Consider the following 18,777-nt stretch of genomic DNA (forward strand, 5'->3'; position numbering starts at 1 on the left):
GAAGTAGACGTTTTTCTGGAACTCTCTTGCTTTCTCCATGATCCAGCAATATATGTCTAATCATAATAATAATAATACTGACCAACACTTATAAGTATACCTGTATTTATTTGCTTCATATAGAAACATTTTATTAGACATTTTTATTAGTCTCTTTTTATTAGACATTTTAAAGAAGATATATAAACAAACAAAAGAAACAAAAAAGAGGTAAAAGAGTAAAATACAAATGAATAAATAAGGGATTTTTCAATGTCACAGAGGTTGTAGTTTCCAGTATTTCAATTAATTGCGAATAACTGAATATATTTTATTGCTTAAAGAGACTGTAAATCGCTATTAAGCTTTAATCAAAGCATGAGTATCAGGAACCATGGACAATACATCAAAAATCACCAAGTGAGGTTATAAGCTACAATAAGCTCTATCCATATCACTAAATCTGCCCTGATTTTAAAATCATGTATAATTGAAATATAGACTCTCTGCATACAGAAACCCAACTTTTGGATGTGGTACAAATCCATGTAGTAAATTATAGTCTAGAAATGGTTTTCAATTTGAATTAAATACTAGTCAGATTTACTTTTAGGATACAAAGTTAATCTAAGAATTGAAGCATATTTCCTCAGTTTAATTAGCCATTCTTCCAATGAGGAGATCCAATGAGGGGATCAAACTTTTCCAATAAAAATCATAATATCCTGGCAGCAGTTGGCATGTAGAAAGCTAATTTAACATACTTTGAAGGAATATATGGTTTAGCATATATTGCAGATTGAGATGAAAATACAAGTTTTAGGATTTGTTTCATTATAGAATGAATTAATTTCCCAGATTGTTGAGCTTTATATTTCTGCCTCGGACTCAAATTTCCTTTTGTGTGACCACTGTTTTGGTTCCAACTCTTCTTCCTGTTCCCTAAGGTTACTCTTACAGCCCATTAGAGTTTTATTCAGTTTCAGGTTTTTTATTACCTCTTAAGTCTCATCATCAGTTATGGTTAAGTGAAGGACTTCTTTTTGTTGATCTGTAAATTTTGTAAGTAATGTTTTATTCTGACATTCTTCCATTTCTTCCAGATGAGATTCTGTTAGACGTATAATCTGGAATAATAGTTAACAAATTGCTCCCTCATCTCTTCCTTGTAGAAGCATGTTTAGTTCCACCCCGATCCTGTTCCTCACACAATTGATAGGCCAGCAATTTATCTGATTTACTGCCTTTTTAAAAGTATTTCTGTTTAACAAAATTCAACTTCTTGCAAGTCTCGTTTACTTCTATTAAATCTAGTTAGTTCCACATCGCTTTTATCTTTTGTTCCAAATCCGAAACGGTTTATGCCTTGCTTCTAGTTGTTTCAGATGATTCAGCAATACGTCCTTCTGATTCTGCACAGCTTTCTTTCTATTTGAGGCCAGAGAGATAAAACAAGCTTCTCATAAATATTGTAGGCAAAGAGATAAAGGTTAAATTGATTTGGCAAAAGCCTTTTTAGTTCCTGATAACACTTTGGTTTAATATCCTCTTCTAATAATAAAAGTTCATTGAACCTCCACCTTTTCGATCAGTAACTTCCTCCTCTGTTTAGTCTTACAATTATTGAATGTGAGCTGCATAAGTAGAAGCTGCCATTTCCACGTCTATAAGGTTGGTTAACGATGAGTTAGAACTCCAGCACATGTCTATCCATGAGTAAGTTTTATGAACAGAAGAGTAATACGCATACTCTCTTTCCCTCTCTCAGATGGTTGTATCTCCATGCATCCAAGAGACAAAATAATGACATGTAGGCTGAGACTTGTGGGGGGAGTTAATGATACTCCTTTTGGTGAAATAGTTTTACCGATATGTGGGGGGAAACCCTCATTCATATCTCCAGGAATTAAAGTATGTCCGTCTGTGATTTCAAGAAGTAATTGAGAAAAATATGTCTTTATTATCATTCAGAGCACAAATTGGGGAAATTGTTATTTTTCCAGATTCAGTCTACAAACATAAGATTATGGAATGTAGTATTATGGATCTTCATTCCTCATCTTAGATTGGTTTTTCTAGAGTCCACAGTAAAATTTTAACACATACAGCTACTTCATTATTTCCTGTCTGTCCAAGGCCACAAAAAGTTGACCAAGTTTTTTTTACATTCCAACAGATTTAGGTTGTCATTTTTAATGAGTTTCTCTTGAAGGTATATAATAATTGCTTTTTTCCTTGTTAACCTAAGAAAAGTTTTTTTCCCCTTTTAAATGGATTATTCAGTCCATTAATATTGGCTGAGAACATTTTAATTTGATCCATAATAACAATGCTTAAGTTAATTTACGAAGATGTATCTGCTACTTGATCCAGTTTTTGTTTTTCTGTGGGTTCTCAGTCTTTATTTCCCTGCTCTTTTACAGATAAGGAATGAAGCATTCTATTAGCATCATTGATAGGGTGCACAAAGCCTTTCACAGCATCCAAAACAACCTCCAGATAATATGGAGTAGCCCATCTGTATTTGATTTGTTTATTCTGAAGAACAATTGTCAAAAATCTCAAGATTTCTCATCCTCCTAAGTATATCTCGAGGTACATCTGGTAAAATCTCAATTATTCCATCTCTAAGTTTTAGAGCAGTTTCACTTATTTTTGTTCCAGTATTGCCTCTTTAGTCTGTATGTGAATTTTACAAGTATATCTCATGGCAATTTTCCCTTCCATGCTGCCCAAGAATTTATTCTGAAGATTTCCTTAATTTCATCCAGATGCAGAGGTAGATAAACCTTAAGTAAGTTTTCCATTTCTCTTTACACATCTTCTCTATTGAAATCTTCTAGTATATCTCTGAACTTTATGCTGTTGTTATGTAATCCTTTTTTTGCTAGTTCTAATTTAGTTTAATTCTTGTTCAGTTCTGTCTGATGGAACTTCTGAACTGAAAACAGTTCCAGTTGTCCAGTTTGCCATTCTTTTATCTCTTTATTCTGATGCTCTACTTGGCTTGTTAATTTGTCATATCTGTCATTAATGTCAGCCTTCAAGTTCATTTTGTCTCTTGAGTTCAATTTTGCTTCCGTATCTTGTCTTTGCTGAATAATTTAGAAATATTATATTCACTGTATGCAGTTCACTTATATGGAATTATTTAAGTTGAGGAAAAGAAACAGAAGAAGAAGGCTGGACTTCCTCCAATTTGGATTCTTCTCTATTCATGCTCATTTTTGCTTATTTTATATCCAGAATTTCTATTCATTAAACTGAACCAAAGAAGATTATAACATTAATAATAGGAGATCAAATAAAAGAAAACTCAATAATTCTTGGTAACATGATATATAAATGACCCATTAATATGTATGAGAGGGAGTGACATAAGTGAGTGACTTAAGCATATGAAGTTGTAACTAATATTAAACACTCAAGACATATATTAGAAATTTATTTTCCTGAAATGGCACAGGAACAATGGGAGAATGTCCTACTTCCACAGTAGTCCCCACATGCAGGATCCAACCTAGAGAAGAGTTTTAAGTAAGTGTGAAATCCAGTCAGAAAGACCAGAAGGGGGAAAAAAGCACGTTGAAAGATGCAGCTGAGAAGAGAAGCCTATCAGGAATGGCTAGGGAAACCGGGCAGGATAGAAGCTGAACTACTGGAAAAATAAAGCAGCAGTTGAATGGTATCACACATATATCTAGGTCATGATGAAAAGGATGTAGGACATAGAACAAGGCAGAGGATCAAAGTAAGCTAGATAAGCACATGTGGTCCAAAGCAATATAAGCACAAACAAGAATAGTATTGAAAATTTTCTACGCATAATTGTTAATCCATGTAGAGTTGTTAGAAGGTTAAACCAAGCTTAACCATATTGACTGAATTATTATATGCAGGGGAAGAAAAACTGCCTCTGAGAAGAACCTGGTAGAGCTTCTGTTGCTGATACGTTTCAGGATTCTGAGGAGATTTATATATAGGATGTTGGTTGAACTCACTATCAAGTCATTATATATTTTTTATACAGACAAGTGTTTCAGTGCTGCTCCACTTGAACTAGAGTGGTTAAATCACGTTGTACCACCAATGGCAGGTTATTTAAGAAATCCTCCTTTAACAAAGAATTGCACTAATACTTGTTTATCCAAGCAGTTGTCTGAACTATGCCATCTTCCTTCATACACTATTTTATTTCAATTTTAAAAGGTAGGTTTCCAGTTAATTCCAAGACAAGAACTAGAATATATCTGATCTACATTTTTACATCCTCAGTTCTTAATCTGCGAGAGATTGACCTAACAATTTGTATAGAGTTAGGGATGTATAAGCAACATTAGAAATGAAAATCCAATAACTAAAATCTTTATAATAACATCCTTTATGGCTTGTGAGGTTTTCTTAAAAGCTTTCAGGTTTGATCAGCATTTACACTGAGAACTGCATAGAATAGTTGTGGAAAATTGAGGCCCTCAAGTAGCACGCTTGGGCAATGATATATCATGCTTTCTATATGGCAAGCGAGCAGTTGATAATTTCTTTTCAAATGTGACACAGTGCATTCCTTTGTAGAGAGAGGCCATGATGTAAACTGAATAAAATCATTTGGAATTATTAAGCATAACCTGATACTGACAATCAGGAATGAAAACATACTTGTGCTGAAGAGGCTGTGTGTTTCCTTGATTAAAAGGCCTGTTTCCTGCTGGGACCTTCTCTAACACCAGGACATCTTGGTCATGTTCCTTCAGTCTTACTGTGTTTGCTTCAACATCCTGAAAAAGGGATTTGAATCATCAACATGCTGGATGTTAAATGTCAGAAGAGTAGCCTGGATCCTAACTAATACTCCATAGACAGATCCAGCAGATATTTTTATGGGAAGAAGAAAGGGAGGAGGCAACATTCACCCATTCCAATGTTCCCCTTCAGCCCTCTCTAGCATTCTAGTCTGAGCTGCCCAGAGTCAGTTTGGAGTCAGGCAGTGCCTAAATTGAACAAAACAAAACAAAACACGTTGCCTCCACTTGCCTGGACCCCAATTTTCATAGCAGAATAGAGCTGGAAAGGGAAAGTTGGACTGATGAAAAATCAGCAGCATCCAAGGATTTTAATCAGTTCTTTTCCTATGCCTGTGTTTTCATTCATCAAGACTAAGTGTTATGTATAACTATTTTAAAATTCAATTTCTCTTGGCCTGGCAAATTCTTAATAGAGGTAGGTACCACTGCTATGCCACTGTAAGTAGCAATGCCTCAATAGGCTGTAGCACCTAGCTGACCCGGCTGATTCCTGAAGCTAAGCAGGAGTAAGTAGTTAGATGCAGATCCACCTGGGAATTGCAGGACCGTTGGTTAAACTGGGAAATTGCAAAACCATCCTGGAGGAAGGAAATGGCAAACCACTGCCAAAACTTGTAGGGCTGAAGCTCAACTTGAGGGTATTTTTATCTTTTACCTTAGTTGCAATAGCAGTTTGCTCTCATGGTCAATTCATTCATGATCGAACATAAACATGTCATTGCAACATTCAGTGGAGTCCTGCTCTCAGAGAGATGACACCAAAAATTTCTAGACCACATAGTTCCCACTATGCATAAATAAGTGCAAGAAACCTCAACATGCAGAGGCTTGGGGAAAATGGGGCTCAATGTTTTCAGCATTCAAAAGCAATGCCTTATGCAAGGTAAATGAATCAAGGTTATTTTCACACTTACCCGGAGTATCCTATTAAAGTCTTCTTTATCTACTCTCAAGAAGTGGCAGTTCTCTTCCCGTAAAACAATGGAAGCTGCTCTGGGAGCATCATTCACTAATGCTAACTTGCCAAAATCATCGCCTTCATGTAGAGTACACACCACACCCTAAAGACAACAGCAGAAACAACAACAAAAATACATTCACAAGGAAAAACCGTAATTTTGAGTTTGTTTTATTGACACTTCATGTACAAACAATGGATTCCTACGCCAAATACTATAACAAACGCATCTGGCACAAAATCAACAGCCAATATACTGGCAGGAAACAAAGCATGGCAGCTGGTCATTATGAATGCTGCGGAGAGTAAAGGACAAAGAATAAATGGAGTTTGTTCTCTGAAATTTGGTTCAGAAATGGACAGACTTCTAGCTCCATTAATGAAGCCAAGTTTGCATTTTGTTTCTCTTTGTAAAGTCTGTCTCTCTGTCTTTATCATCAAGCTTGAGTGGAAACTCAAGTCCCAATTGTTAGACCATGCCTTTCAGAAAATATATGACTTATTTTGCTTTCAGTTCTTCTGCCCCATTTTTAAAAGACTGGCAGTCAGAATGGTTTATAATTGACAAGTAATAGCATACAATTGTATTATGTGGATTACAAAATATTTTATTTTTCTAAATGGAAATAGAAAACTATGTGCATTGAACATATAAAGTAAGGAGCCATGCAGTCAAATCTGGATGGGATTTGGAGTTCAATACATCTGAAAGATACCAGTTTGCCTTTCCCTGACCGAATCCAGTGCTCTTTCTTCTGGCTGGGATGGGCTCTCCAGGCCTCATTCACATAATCTGCTACTCATTATTTTAGTTGGAGATGCCAGGAGGTGATTCAAGCGGCTGCATGCAAAGCATGTGCTCCACCACAGCGAGAGTCCCTCACCAATCCACATAAAGTTTCTCAGGTCTACATCCAGTGGACATTTATGGGACAGGTTATGACAGACTGTGTGTCTACTTTAGCAAAAATGGGAGAATCATAGGTATTATGGGAGGGGGAGCTGCTGCAAATCCAGGTTTTGTTTTCATACCACATTACATATGTAGTTTTCTACTTCTATTTATATATAACTTAAATGACAATTTTCAATAACATTTAGATACTCCTTTTTTCCCCCTGAAAAGGGTCTATAAAGACATCACAGGTTGCATCCAGTGGTAGTGAAGCCATGTGACACTAGAAGTTCACTTTGGAACTCAATTTTCACTAGCTCCCTCCTACCCACTGCAGCCTTGCAGATCCTCAAGGGATTCACAAGAACAGTATGGCACAGAGGACTGTAGTATGTTGGGGGGATTGGTGAAAACCCTGTGACCTGTCTTGTACAAGCAAAACTGTTTGCATTAGTGCAAACCCACTAATGGACTCAGCCCATTGCTTCAACAATTGAGACAGCTCCTACTGAAAACCCATGGATACACACAGAGAGAGAGAGAGAGACACACACACACATGATAAAATAAATATTAAGAAATTGTACAGGACAATACCTTTCCATAAATCACTACATTGACTGAACCCTTCAGAATAATATACCAAGATGTCCCTTCTTCTCCCTGGTTAAATACTGCAAAAGAAAGAAAAGGTAGAGTTAGAACAGGGCAATTTTTAATTGTCCAGGATCTTGCAAACTCCACATGAAAAACTATTTGATAATTGTCATTACTGTGGCTGGATATTTAGGCACTTGAAGCAAAAGTGCCAATCCATATCTCATTGCTCCTCCAGGAAAGGTATATGATGCCTAAGGCTAGCCATGCTGTTTTGCTATTTATAATAAATCTATAGCTATCTTTTTCACTCTTTAATAAAAATGCAATGGAAATAAATAACTGACCATGACACCCAGAATCAGCTGCCTTGAAGCAATGATCTCTTTCTGCCTAACAGTAGCCTGGCTCTGGCCTTTTCAGCTGCAAGTATCTTGCCAAAGACAACCATTTCATCTAAAAATAAATTTAGAATCAAAAGTCCAGTGTGTACTTAGTATGTGGCAGTATATGAAAGGAACCTTCTGTTGTTGTTGTTAGCAATTGTGGCAGAACTAAAATCTCATCTGAAGCTCAACTTAGGAAGTAGCAAAATGAGATGGCAGAGTTCTGAGGCTGAAAACAGACAAATCAATTTGACTATGAGCAAAATCACCTTTTTAATACTCTTATACATGGCAAAATTTATTACAAGTAAACCAGCAGTGTTTCTTTAGTTACACTATAACAATAGCACTATAGCAATTGGCTTTTATTTTCTTGTAAGAATTATTGTTCTTATTCTACTAACAGTGTGTCCCAGCTAATACTGGCTGATTTTCTTCTTCATGATTCAAGCCGTACCCAAGAGCTTGGGAATCATAGTGTCTAATTATGTACGAGGTGCCCAACAGTGCTATTGTTTGTTGCTGGGCTGATGTAGGTTGTTCCAAATTTAGGCAATTTGAATTCTTTCTAAGTCCTTGTGGTATGGCACTTAGTGCTCAAATAACAATTGGTACCCCAGATGGCTTCTTCCAGGTTTTTGCACTCTCTATGTGCAAATCACAGTATTTTGTAATGTTTTCCAATTCAACATTACTATCTCTTGAAATGGCTTCATCAGTAAACCAAACATGGTTATTTTCAATGACAGTAGTGTCTGGTGTATTTTGTTCCAGATGTTGAGCAGTCAGAATTTTAAAATCCCATTAAAGTTTTGCTCTGTCACTTTCAATGACTTTATCTGTGATTTCAGTAATTTTTTTGACAATGAACCTTTACTTTTTTCATTAATCCCAGTGTAATATCTTTGATCATGCCTTTTTATGATAATCTGTCTATGGGATTTTGCTGCATGCAGTTATTATATGGTCAACAGTCTCATTCTCATCTCAGGACAACTGGCATTCTCTAGCCAAACTGGGTTTTTTCTACAAAAAGTTGTTGTTGTTGTTTTTACAAAAGCCTTGATGCCTTTTGTAGTGCATATTCTATGGGGCAGCAAAAAGCATTCCTTCTGTTTCCTTTTTTAATTTACCATTCTTAAGCCACTGCCATGTTCTGGCATTATCATCATCATCTTCATGAGCACCACTTAAGCTCTATTTCACATGTTAATCCATTCAATTGACTCAGGATTCTACAACTATATTTTGCTGTTTAACCTTAAGCAAATTTCTTTGACTCACTTCATCTGTCAAATTTATTTGAGAGATCATTAGAACTTACTACCAAAATAAGTCTTCCTACAAAATGCATGAAGTTATGAAAATTATATATATTGCATTCCAATCCTCCTTATGGCTAATTATTGCTCAGACTGACAAAAACCAAGTCCTATTTCAGATTCCCAAAGTTCCTCCTAATAGAAATGGCCCAGTATATTTTGTGCATCTATGTTCTTGATTTTTCAAATTGCACAGAAATTGTAATTTGCTCAATATGCAGATAAGCCTGAAACTACCATAGAAATATTTTACTTACAAACTGTCCCTGCTTTGGGATGTGATTCAAACACTAGAACACCTGCTAGTTCCCGTTTTACCTTGAAGAAATACATATAAGCATTACATACAGTACAGATTTTGATATCCTTGAACGGCATGGCTATCTGTAAACTCAAATAGGGAGTGGGTGGGAGGGAAGGAAAGAAAGGGAAAAAGCACCAAAAGATCCAAAAGATGTTAAGCAGTAGCTGATGTCTACTGAAATCAGCAAACGTCTTAGGGTCCTCAGGAGATAAATTCATGATGTAAAGCTCCTCCCAGAGACAAGACAAGAACTACATGACTAGGAAATAGATTCATTCATGCAATCCATTTTATGTGCCACTGTATTCACATGCTAGACAATCTTTCTTTATTGTTTACAGGCTATGGCAGCCATACCACACAGCTGACAATCTTTGAGCAGGTGGGAGAGATGTAAAAGAATCTATATCCAGTTATATTTCAAATCATCCATATTCTTTTACAATGCCACCCACTAAGAAAACAAGTCTGGGGCTATCTTTTCTCACCCTCCCTGAAGAAAACTGTATGTTTACATTCTCTGCATTACTGCTATCTTGTCTAGAGTTTCCCACAGATTAGGCTGGAATCTTCCTGCCACTAATAGGACCCTGGCATGTGACTATATTTATTGTGGACTGAAAGAGAAGAGTGTACAGAATGTGCAAGGTTCTGAAAAAATCCCAGACTACTGTTCAGTTTGATGGTAATAATCTATGGCAGGGTTTCTCAACCAGGATTGTGTGGCACCCGAGGGTTCCACAAGAGGTCACTAGGGGTTCTTTGTGAGATCACAATTTATTTAAAAAATTATTTGGGCAACTTCACATTAAAGAGGTAAGTTTCATTCTTTATTTTCAGTTTAAGAACACTGTTAAGGCACCTATACAAGCCTACTCATGAAACGAATAGAATAATTTGGTAGCTTCTGGCCTATAACTGAGTCTGAATGTGCAGGGGTTCCCCGAGGCCTGAAAAATATTTCAAGGGTTCCTCCAGGGTCAAAAAGTTGAGAAAGGCTGATCTATGGTAATGCACTGGTACCATCATACATTCCAACAGCAGACCAATCACTTGCATAAATGCAATAATAGAAGGACACAAAATATCTTTACATTCATAAGTAGTAACATCTCTGTATATGTGTGCATGTGAGAAAGAGCAGTGGGTAGACTGAGCCTATTAATTGGTTACTCCCTGTCCAAAACAGCCATGGAAAATCTATATGTATTGGCTGATAATACTGGGCAGAATAGGATGAACATGTATCTTGCTTTAAAGAGGAAAGTTTCCTACTGGAAGGTATTCTCTATAAGGAGAACTGCTGAGTCTAAATAGCAGTCTTAACAATTAGATCTGTCAGAAAGAATAGCCTTCAACAGCCTGGACCTGGGCCAGAGAATGAGCAAGCATGCAGGTCTGATGGCTACTACTTTTCCCTGGAGATTTCCATATAATAAACAGTAATTCTTTCCAAATCTTCATCTCTGTGCATCTGTCTTATGGCCATCTTAAAGAAGCAGAAGGCAGAGGGTTGATTGGGATGCTCCTGTACCTTTTCTGTGCTTATAAACAGCTAGGCGCTAGTCGGCATCAGGCAGGCTTTTTTATTTTTTATTTTATTTTATTTTTATCACATCTTTATTATTTTTATAAATAACTCAGGGCAGCAAACATACCTATTACTCCTTCCTCCTCCTCTTTTCCCCACAACAGCAACCCTGTGAGGTGAGTTGGGCTGAGAGAGAGTGACTGGCCCAAGGTCACCCAGCTGGCTTTCCTGCCTAAGGCGGGACTAGAACTCACAGTCTCCTGGTTTCTAGCCCAGCACCTTAACCACTAGACCAAACTGGCTTATCCATCCATCCATCCGTCCGTCCGTCCTTAAGGTAATAAAATCTTTTAAAAACTCACTGTTGTTGAAAGATGAGATAAAGCTTTAATGTGCAAAAGTTCTTCATAAATTATTTCGAGATCATCCACAGTTCTCTGACCAGGTCTATTGTAAAACATAAATACACACACATTACATTACATTACAGATGGTTTGCTTTTCAAGTGTACTGACTGAATTCAAGAAGCTACATAAACGATCTTAACCCAAACTGCTACCATACACAATACTCCACAGTCTCCTGTAGTGCCAGCAGGGTTGGCTTGCTGTGGGCTTTGTCAATTAAGCAAGACCCAGGAAGTATACCTTCTCTGTCGCGGCACTATCCCTTTCGAACAGCATCCCCCCAGAGGGCTGTAGGGCCCCCACATGCCCAGCTTCAAGCAATCTTTAAAAACCTGCTTTGTCCCCAGGCCTTGGGTTAGGATGTTTCAGACGTACCCCTTTTAATTGGGGATAATGTGGAAGTATGTTGTTCCCTCAGACGACTGCTCTTTTTTGTATAAAGTTGTTCCTTTTAACTTTGTGAAGCTGCACAGTCGTTTGGGAGCTGGGCAGCCTAGGAATTTGATCAATAAATACATAAAATCTGCAAGTGTGATTATTCAGGGTTTCACAGCACAGTTCATTTCTATTCCTGGTTCACGCAGATGCTGCTTCACTTACTATTAGGACTGATGCACAGTCATATGGAAAACAGTAAAAACAGATAAAAACAGTAGAACATGTGATTCCCCCCGCCCCCCGCCTGTGTTCTTCCCTGCAGTTTCCCACCCGTCTAACTGTGTCTGAGAGTCCCCTAACTTTTGAAAGCAAATTCCAGGAGTTCATGGAAGCAGTTCTAGCTGCAGAAAAACTAACTGGATTCCACTCAGTATTTATCTGTCTGTAGGTTTAAGGTCCAGAAGACAGTAAAATAACAAACTAACAGGTTTCTTCCTTTCCTTTTCCTTTTCCTTTTCCTTTTCCTTTTCCTTTCCTTTCCTTTCCTTTCCTTTCCTTTCCTTTCCTTTCCTTTCCTTTCCTTTCCTTTCCTTTCCTTCCCTTCCCTTCCCTTCCCTTCCCTTCCCTTCCTTCCCTTCCCTTCCTTTCCCTTCCCCTTCCTTTCCTTTCCTTGACACCTTTAGGAAACATGTCATGAATAATTGTTTTTAATTAAATTGAATTCATTTGAATTTGTTTAAATTATTCATTCATTTATTTCAATGTATAGAACTGATCAATTATACTTCATTTGTTGCTGTTTAAAATGTTATAATATTGTTTGTTATTTTTGCTACAAACAATTCACACAAATAACCCTCTGATGAAATTAGGGTGCATACCCCTGTCTATGAAGCTCCCTTCTGTTCAACAGGCTATGTAAGTTATTTTCAAGGAATTGAAAAAGACCAAGAGGAAGAGAGCAATTATAGCATTTCATCCTTCACAGAGAGAAGTATTTATGTATTTAAGTACCATTAGTCCAGAAAAGTTCACACAAAATATAGAGCCATTTTATCTTTCTTACTTTACAAAAAACTAATTTTCAGCGAGAGTCCCTAAAACAGGTTGCTACGCTTTCCGGGATGCAGACCCACAGGGCAAAGTTTGATTTGTCTTTGGAATATACTGACTGAAGATTCGGGATTTTCTGAATCTAATCCTACTATGCAAATAAAAGGTTTTCTGTCAAATCCCATGGGATTTGGCTTATTCAATCTTTGTCACTGTAAGGATTGCCTACCCTAATAGACTCAGACTCACAAGCAGGAACTTAATGATATCTGATTTATTAAAGAATAGTATACAAATACAGAGAAAGCTGAGAATGAGCAAAAGCGCACCAAATACAAACTAAAAACCCTCGGCTCAAACGTAATCCCTCCCCTCGCCCTGCCGTTGCAAACTCCCCCCCCCCCAGGTGCTGGTAACTGTTTCTGCTGATGTCCTGGGAAAGGAACCTTGAACACATGAGATAACCCAAACACATTCCAATCCAGCTGCTAACATACAACAATCCCACGAGATGGAATCCTCCTCCCCTCCCAGACGAAACACGTATCAGCCAAATGACATGCGAAACATTACGATGTAACGGTAACATTGGAACGGTGAACATGACATACCGCCCCCCCAAAAAACACTAAGGAGCAGGTTTCAGAGGATAAGCTAGATGAAAGCATCTAACTAAAACAGGAGAGTGAACATCACAGGCAGACACCCACTCAGGGTGGGGAAAGTGTTTCCACTGAATGAGGTACTGCAGGGTGCCACGAAGTCGGCGAGAATCAAGGACCTCCTTCACCTCAAAATGTTGCTGTCCGTCAATCATGATCGGAGCAGGAGGTGGGGGTTGCGGATGCCAATGATCGGAGTGGTTGACAGGCTTGAGCAAACTGCAATGAAAAACAGGATGTAAACGTTTCAGATTGTGTGGCAAATCCAGTTTAAACGTGACCGGGTTCACAACTCCCACAATGGGAAAAGGACCAACAAACTTAGGAGCCAAGTTCTTCGAGGGCTGAGGGGATTTAATGAACTTGGTGGAAAGGTAGACCTTATCACCAACTTTAAAAGCAGGTTGAAGGGCTCGTCGCTTATCATCGTGCAGTTTATAGGCAGATTGGGCATCAGCCAATGCCTGCTGAATCACTGGCCACGAATCTGCCAGTTGAGCAGCCCAATCAGAAGCAGAGCAGGGCTGCGCAGGGGGTTGAGGCAACTCAGGAATGGGAACAAAATCCCGTCCAAAAACAATATGGAAAGGGGTGTGCCCTGTGCTCTGATGGACGGCGTTGTTATAAGCCACCTCAGCAAAAGGTAGCAGATCAACCCAATTATCCTGCTGATAGTTGACAAATGCCCTCAAAAATTGTTCCAGAGTGGAATTAAGAACCTCCGTAGATCCATCAGTCTCCGGATGCAACGCAGTGGACAACGCCTGCTTGGTGCCCACCAGCTTCAAAAATGCCTTCCAAAATTGGGAAGTGAACTGTGTCCCGCGGTCCGTGACCAAGTGGGAGGGGCTATCGTGAATCCGGTAGATGTGGATTTGAAAAAGGCAGGCCAACTGCTGAGCAGACGGAATAGAAGCACATGGAATGAAATGGGCTTGCTTGGAAAAGTAGTCTTTCACCACCCAAATTACAGTCTTTCTCTGACTAGGAGGCAAATCCACAATGAAGTCCATAGAAACCTCCTCCCAAGGACAGGAGGGGCTGGCCACCGGCTGCAGCAGCCCGTGCGGCTTACCCCCCTTCCGTTTTGACATGGCACAGACAGGACAAGAAGCAACATAACTTTTTATATCACGTCTCAATGTGGGCCACCAAAATTGGTGGCGTACCAGATGCAAGGTTTTGACAAACCCAAAATGACCAGCCACTTTTTCATCATGAGACCTAATCAAAATTTCCCTTTGTAGACTGTCAGGGATATAGAGGCGGTTTTGCTTCCAAGCTAAGCCTCTGTCAAATGTAACATTGTCTCTATTCGCTTGCAACCAAGTATCAGATTTCACCTCTAGCAGAAACTGTTGTTGCAATTGCGAAGGAATTGGCGTCCTTCCACCAGCTGGTGGAACTGAAGCTGGGGGCAGCTGCGCACGAGTTTGACTGCGTGTGACAGCTTGCAAACCCAATTGGGGTTCTGTCCACAGTGTACCCACAACGTCAGGTGCCTGGACTGAATCCTGGGGCAAGCGGGAAAGCGCATCAGCCAGGAAGTTTTTCTTGCCCGGAATGAATTTCAACTTAAAGTCAAAGCGACTGAAAAATTGAGCCCAGCGGATCTGCTTAGGACTGAGCTTACGGGGCGTGCTGAGCGCTTCCAAATTTTTATGGTCAGTCCAAACCTCAAAAGGACATTTAGCCCCCTCTAATAGGTGGTGCCATGCCTCCAAAGCAGTCTTGACTGCAAAAGCTTCTTTCTCCCAAACATGCCACTGCCTTTCCGTCTCAGAAAATTTCCGGGACAGATACGCACACGGCTTCAGGCGGTTGTCAGCATCTGCTTGCAGCAAGAGTGCTCCAATTGAGAAATCGGAAGCATCCACTTGAACCACAAAGGGTTTAGTGGGATCAGGGTGCTGAAGAATGGGTTCAGCAGTGAACAGGCTTTTGAGTTTGTTGAAAGCCAACTGGCAGTCAGGTGTCCAATTGAGCAATGCCCCCGGGTTCTTTACCTTGCGTGTGTCCCCCAACCACTTTGTACGTAACAAATCAGTGAGAGGCAACGCAATTTCTGCGAACCCCTGGATGAATTGGCAGTAATAGTTGGAAAATCCCAGAAAACTTTGGAGCTGCCTGCGGGTGTGCGGGCGCTCCCACCCCAAAATGGCTTGAATCTTCACAGGATCCATTTCAATGCCCTTGTCAGAGATCCTGTACCCCAGGTAGTCAAGCTGAGTCTGATGAAATTCACACTTAGAAAGCTTAGCATAGAGCTCAGCCTTTCTCAATTTGCTAAGCACCTGTTTCACCAAGCGCTCAGGTTCCTCTTCCATTTCAGTATAAATCAAAACATCATCCAAATAGACCAGTACACCCTTGAACAAATGTTCATGTAACACTTCATTGATCAATTGCATGAACACCCCTGGTGCCCCCGCCAACCCAAAAGGCAAAACTTTATACTGAAAAGAACCCAGTGGACAACTGAAAGCAGTCTTCCATTCATCCCCCTCCCGTATGCAGATGCGGAAATAGGCTTCCCGCAAATCCAGCTTAGAGAAGATTTTCCCCTTAGCCAGATGTGCTAACATGTCTTTTATTAATGGCAGAGGATATTTGTTTAATATCGAGACTGCATTTAATCCGTGGTAATCTGTACAAAGTCTCAATGTCCCATCCTTCTTCGCTCAAAACAAGACGGGGACGCCCACTGGCGAATTTGCTGGTTCAATAAAACCCCTAGCCAAGTTTTTGTCCACAAACTCCCTCAACGCCGCCAGTTCCTTTTGAGTCATGGCATAAATTTTTGGTTTGGGCAGTTGAGCGTCGGGGACCAACTCTATCGCACAGTCAGTTTTTCGATGGGGTGGGAGTTGGTCTGCTTCTTTCTCACCAAACACATCCGCAAAGCCTTGGTATTGCTCCGGCAAGCCCTCCAGTGGTGTGACAGCGAAATGCGGGGTTGCTGCTGCCGCCCTCCCCACTGCAGCCTCTGGAGCGTCGTCCTTCCCAGGGGCTTGATAGAAACCATCCCCAAAAGTCAAAATCCTGTGTACCCAATTTATATAGGGGTTTTGTTGGACCAACCAAGGAATTCCCAGAATGACTAAGGGATGCCCCACAGGCGCCACCACAAACAGCAGCCCCTCACGGTGGCTGCCCATTTGCAACGCCACCATGCCCGTGTAATGGGTGACCGGTTTCCCCCCCACCGTAGAACCATCCAGCTGGGTGAAAATCATGGGACGTTGCAGTGGAAAGCTGGGTAACTCCAAAGCAGCCACCACGTCAGGGTGCATCAAGCAACGCGAACACCCCGAATCGATCAATGCCCAAACTTCAACGGTTCTTGTGCGGGAGCCTAACTTCACTTTCACGTTCAGTGTGGGATAGTTGGCACTCACCAAAACATGTTCGCGCCCATCCTCCACCGCCAGCCACCTCAGGCGCTCCTTAGAGCAGGTGGCTGGCGTTTCCCGCCGGCTGGTGTAGATCGGGCTCCCCCTCGCCCCTGAAGTAAGGAACCTCCTCCACTTCAGTTTCAGCCATGGCTGCCTTCATTTTCCTGGGTAGGGAGGGAATTTCCCCGTCGGCTTCCCCGAATGATCATCAGTCTTGCCCTTCGGGCACACCGCCGCTCGGTGACCTTCCTTTCCACATTGGAGGCACTGCCCTTTCGCATAGCGGCGCTCCCTCTCCTCCTCCCAGGCACGTTGACTGGACTTTCCAGTAGGTGCAGCAGGGCGGGAACCCTTGCTGAGCCCGGAATATCTCATCACCTTCCTGTGAGCGAAGGTTTCATGGGCATGCTCAGCCTTCCCTGCCAACTGTATCCATTCATACAGGGTATCTGGGTCGTCCCTACCGAGCGACCACCTCAGGACCTCCGTGTTCAGACCGTCCTTAAAAAGTTCTATTAAGGTAGATTGGGACCAATCCTCAACCTTCCCAGCCAGAGCCTTAAATTCCAGAGCATTGTCTGCTACCGATCGTGGCCCCTGGCTAAGCTCCCTCAGCGCCCGTTTTGCCCTTTCTTTAGCTAACGGGTCTTCAAAGTGTAGCTTCAACGCCCACAGGAATTCTTCGAACTCCTCCAGCTCAGGGGCATCCGACTGACATAACTGCACATACCAATCGGCAGCCCACCCCTTGAGCTTAGTGGCAATGGCATTAATCTTGGCTCTTTCTGAATGAAAATACGGTTCCCATTCATCCATATAACTCCTTGCATTGGTAAGGAAGAACGATAGCTTAGTTGGATCTCCATCAAATTTAGCTGTAAAGTCCTTAACCCCCACTCCGGGCGGTCCCTTCGCCACAGCTGGGCGGTCGGACTTTCTTTTAGCTCCCAGGGATCTCCGCTCTCGAGGAGGGGACCTTGAAATTCTCACCCTCGGCGCCCTTGCCTCCTCTCTGCGCCGGGTCCTAATCCTTTCCTCCAAAGAAGGTGGGAGCGAAGAAGGAGACGAATGCCTATTACTAGACTCCTCTCTCCTCCTCTCCTGGGGACCCCAGTCCATTGACATTTTCTGAAACATAAATTCTAGTGACTCCAATTTGGCCTCCACCAGTCTTATATGGTCAGGGGTTTGGGAATCCTCCTTTCCCTCCTGCCTCACCATGGTTGGGGACATCGTGTATCGCTGCTTCCAGGATGTTTTGGACGTCCCTGGTAGGGGTCCCTGTGTTTCATCCCAGGTGACCAGTTCGCCTGGCGACTCACCGGTCGGTTCAGGGGCTCTTTTACCTCCAACCTTCTCTTCTCCCAGACTGGAGCTCGACACCTCCTGAATTTCTGAGAGCTCCCGAGTAGGGACCCTCTCTGTTCTTATCACCGTGGAGTCGGGTTCCCCCTCGCTCGAGTCCTCGCTTTCCGTGGTTTGGGGATTTGGTTTGCTCATCGCTAGCACTTCTCCCTCACAAAATAAATCTGGACAGGGGCTAACGGAAAATTTTTTGAGATTCTCAGCTTTATGTAAGGATTGCCTACCCTAATAGACTCAGACTCACAAGCAGGAACTTAATGATATCTGATTTATTAAAGAATAGTATGCAAATACAGAGAAAGCTGAGAATGAGCAAAAGCGCGCCAAATACAAACTAAAAACCCTCGGCTCAAACGTGATCCCTCCCCTCGCCCTGCCGTTGCAAACTCCCCCCCCCCCCAGGTGCTGGTAACCGTTTCTGCTGATGTCCTGGGAAAGGAACCTTGAACACTCAAGATAACCCAAACACATTCCAATCCAGCTACTAACATATAACAATCCCACGAGATGGAATCCTCCTCCCCTCCCAGACAAAACACGCATCAGCCAAATGACATGCAAAATGTTACAATGTAACGGCAACATTGGAACGGTGAACATGACAGTCACTATGTTTTGCAGAAGCTTTCTTTTATTGTCCTAATAAAGATTTCAAGCACGACACATCTAAATTAAAGAAAAATGAAACAAATCTGAAACACCAGATCTTTGATTATTTAATTATGTCTTAAAAACTAAAACA

The 18,777-nt window shown here is 41.1% G+C and overlaps 1 protein-coding gene across 1 annotated transcript in view; it reads right to left on the reverse strand.

Moving 5' to 3' along the window:
* The window catches only part of RAPGEF4 (Rap guanine nucleotide exchange factor 4), a 177,437-nt gene that overhangs the window by 38,238 nt on the left and 120,422 nt on the right, over positions 1 to 18,777 (reverse strand). The window contains exons 10-14 of the mRNA XM_063318177.1: positions 11,137 to 11,221; positions 9,197 to 9,257; positions 7,232 to 7,308; positions 5,696 to 5,842; positions 4,636 to 4,754 (exon numbers count right to left, since the gene is read on the reverse strand). Of these exons, the coding sequence (XP_063174247.1) occupies positions 4,636 to 4,754; positions 5,696 to 5,842; positions 7,232 to 7,308; positions 9,197 to 9,257; positions 11,137 to 11,221 (489 nt within the window). The remainder of the gene's footprint in view (positions 1 to 4,635; positions 4,755 to 5,695; positions 5,843 to 7,231; positions 7,309 to 9,196; positions 9,258 to 11,136; positions 11,222 to 18,777) is intronic.

The sequence above is a fragment of the Candoia aspera genome, chromosome 1 (genome assembly GCF_035149785.1).
Source record: "Candoia aspera isolate rCanAsp1 chromosome 1, rCanAsp1.hap2, whole genome shotgun sequence".
NCBI lineage: Eukaryota > Metazoa > Chordata > Lepidosauria > Squamata > Boidae > Candoia > Candoia aspera.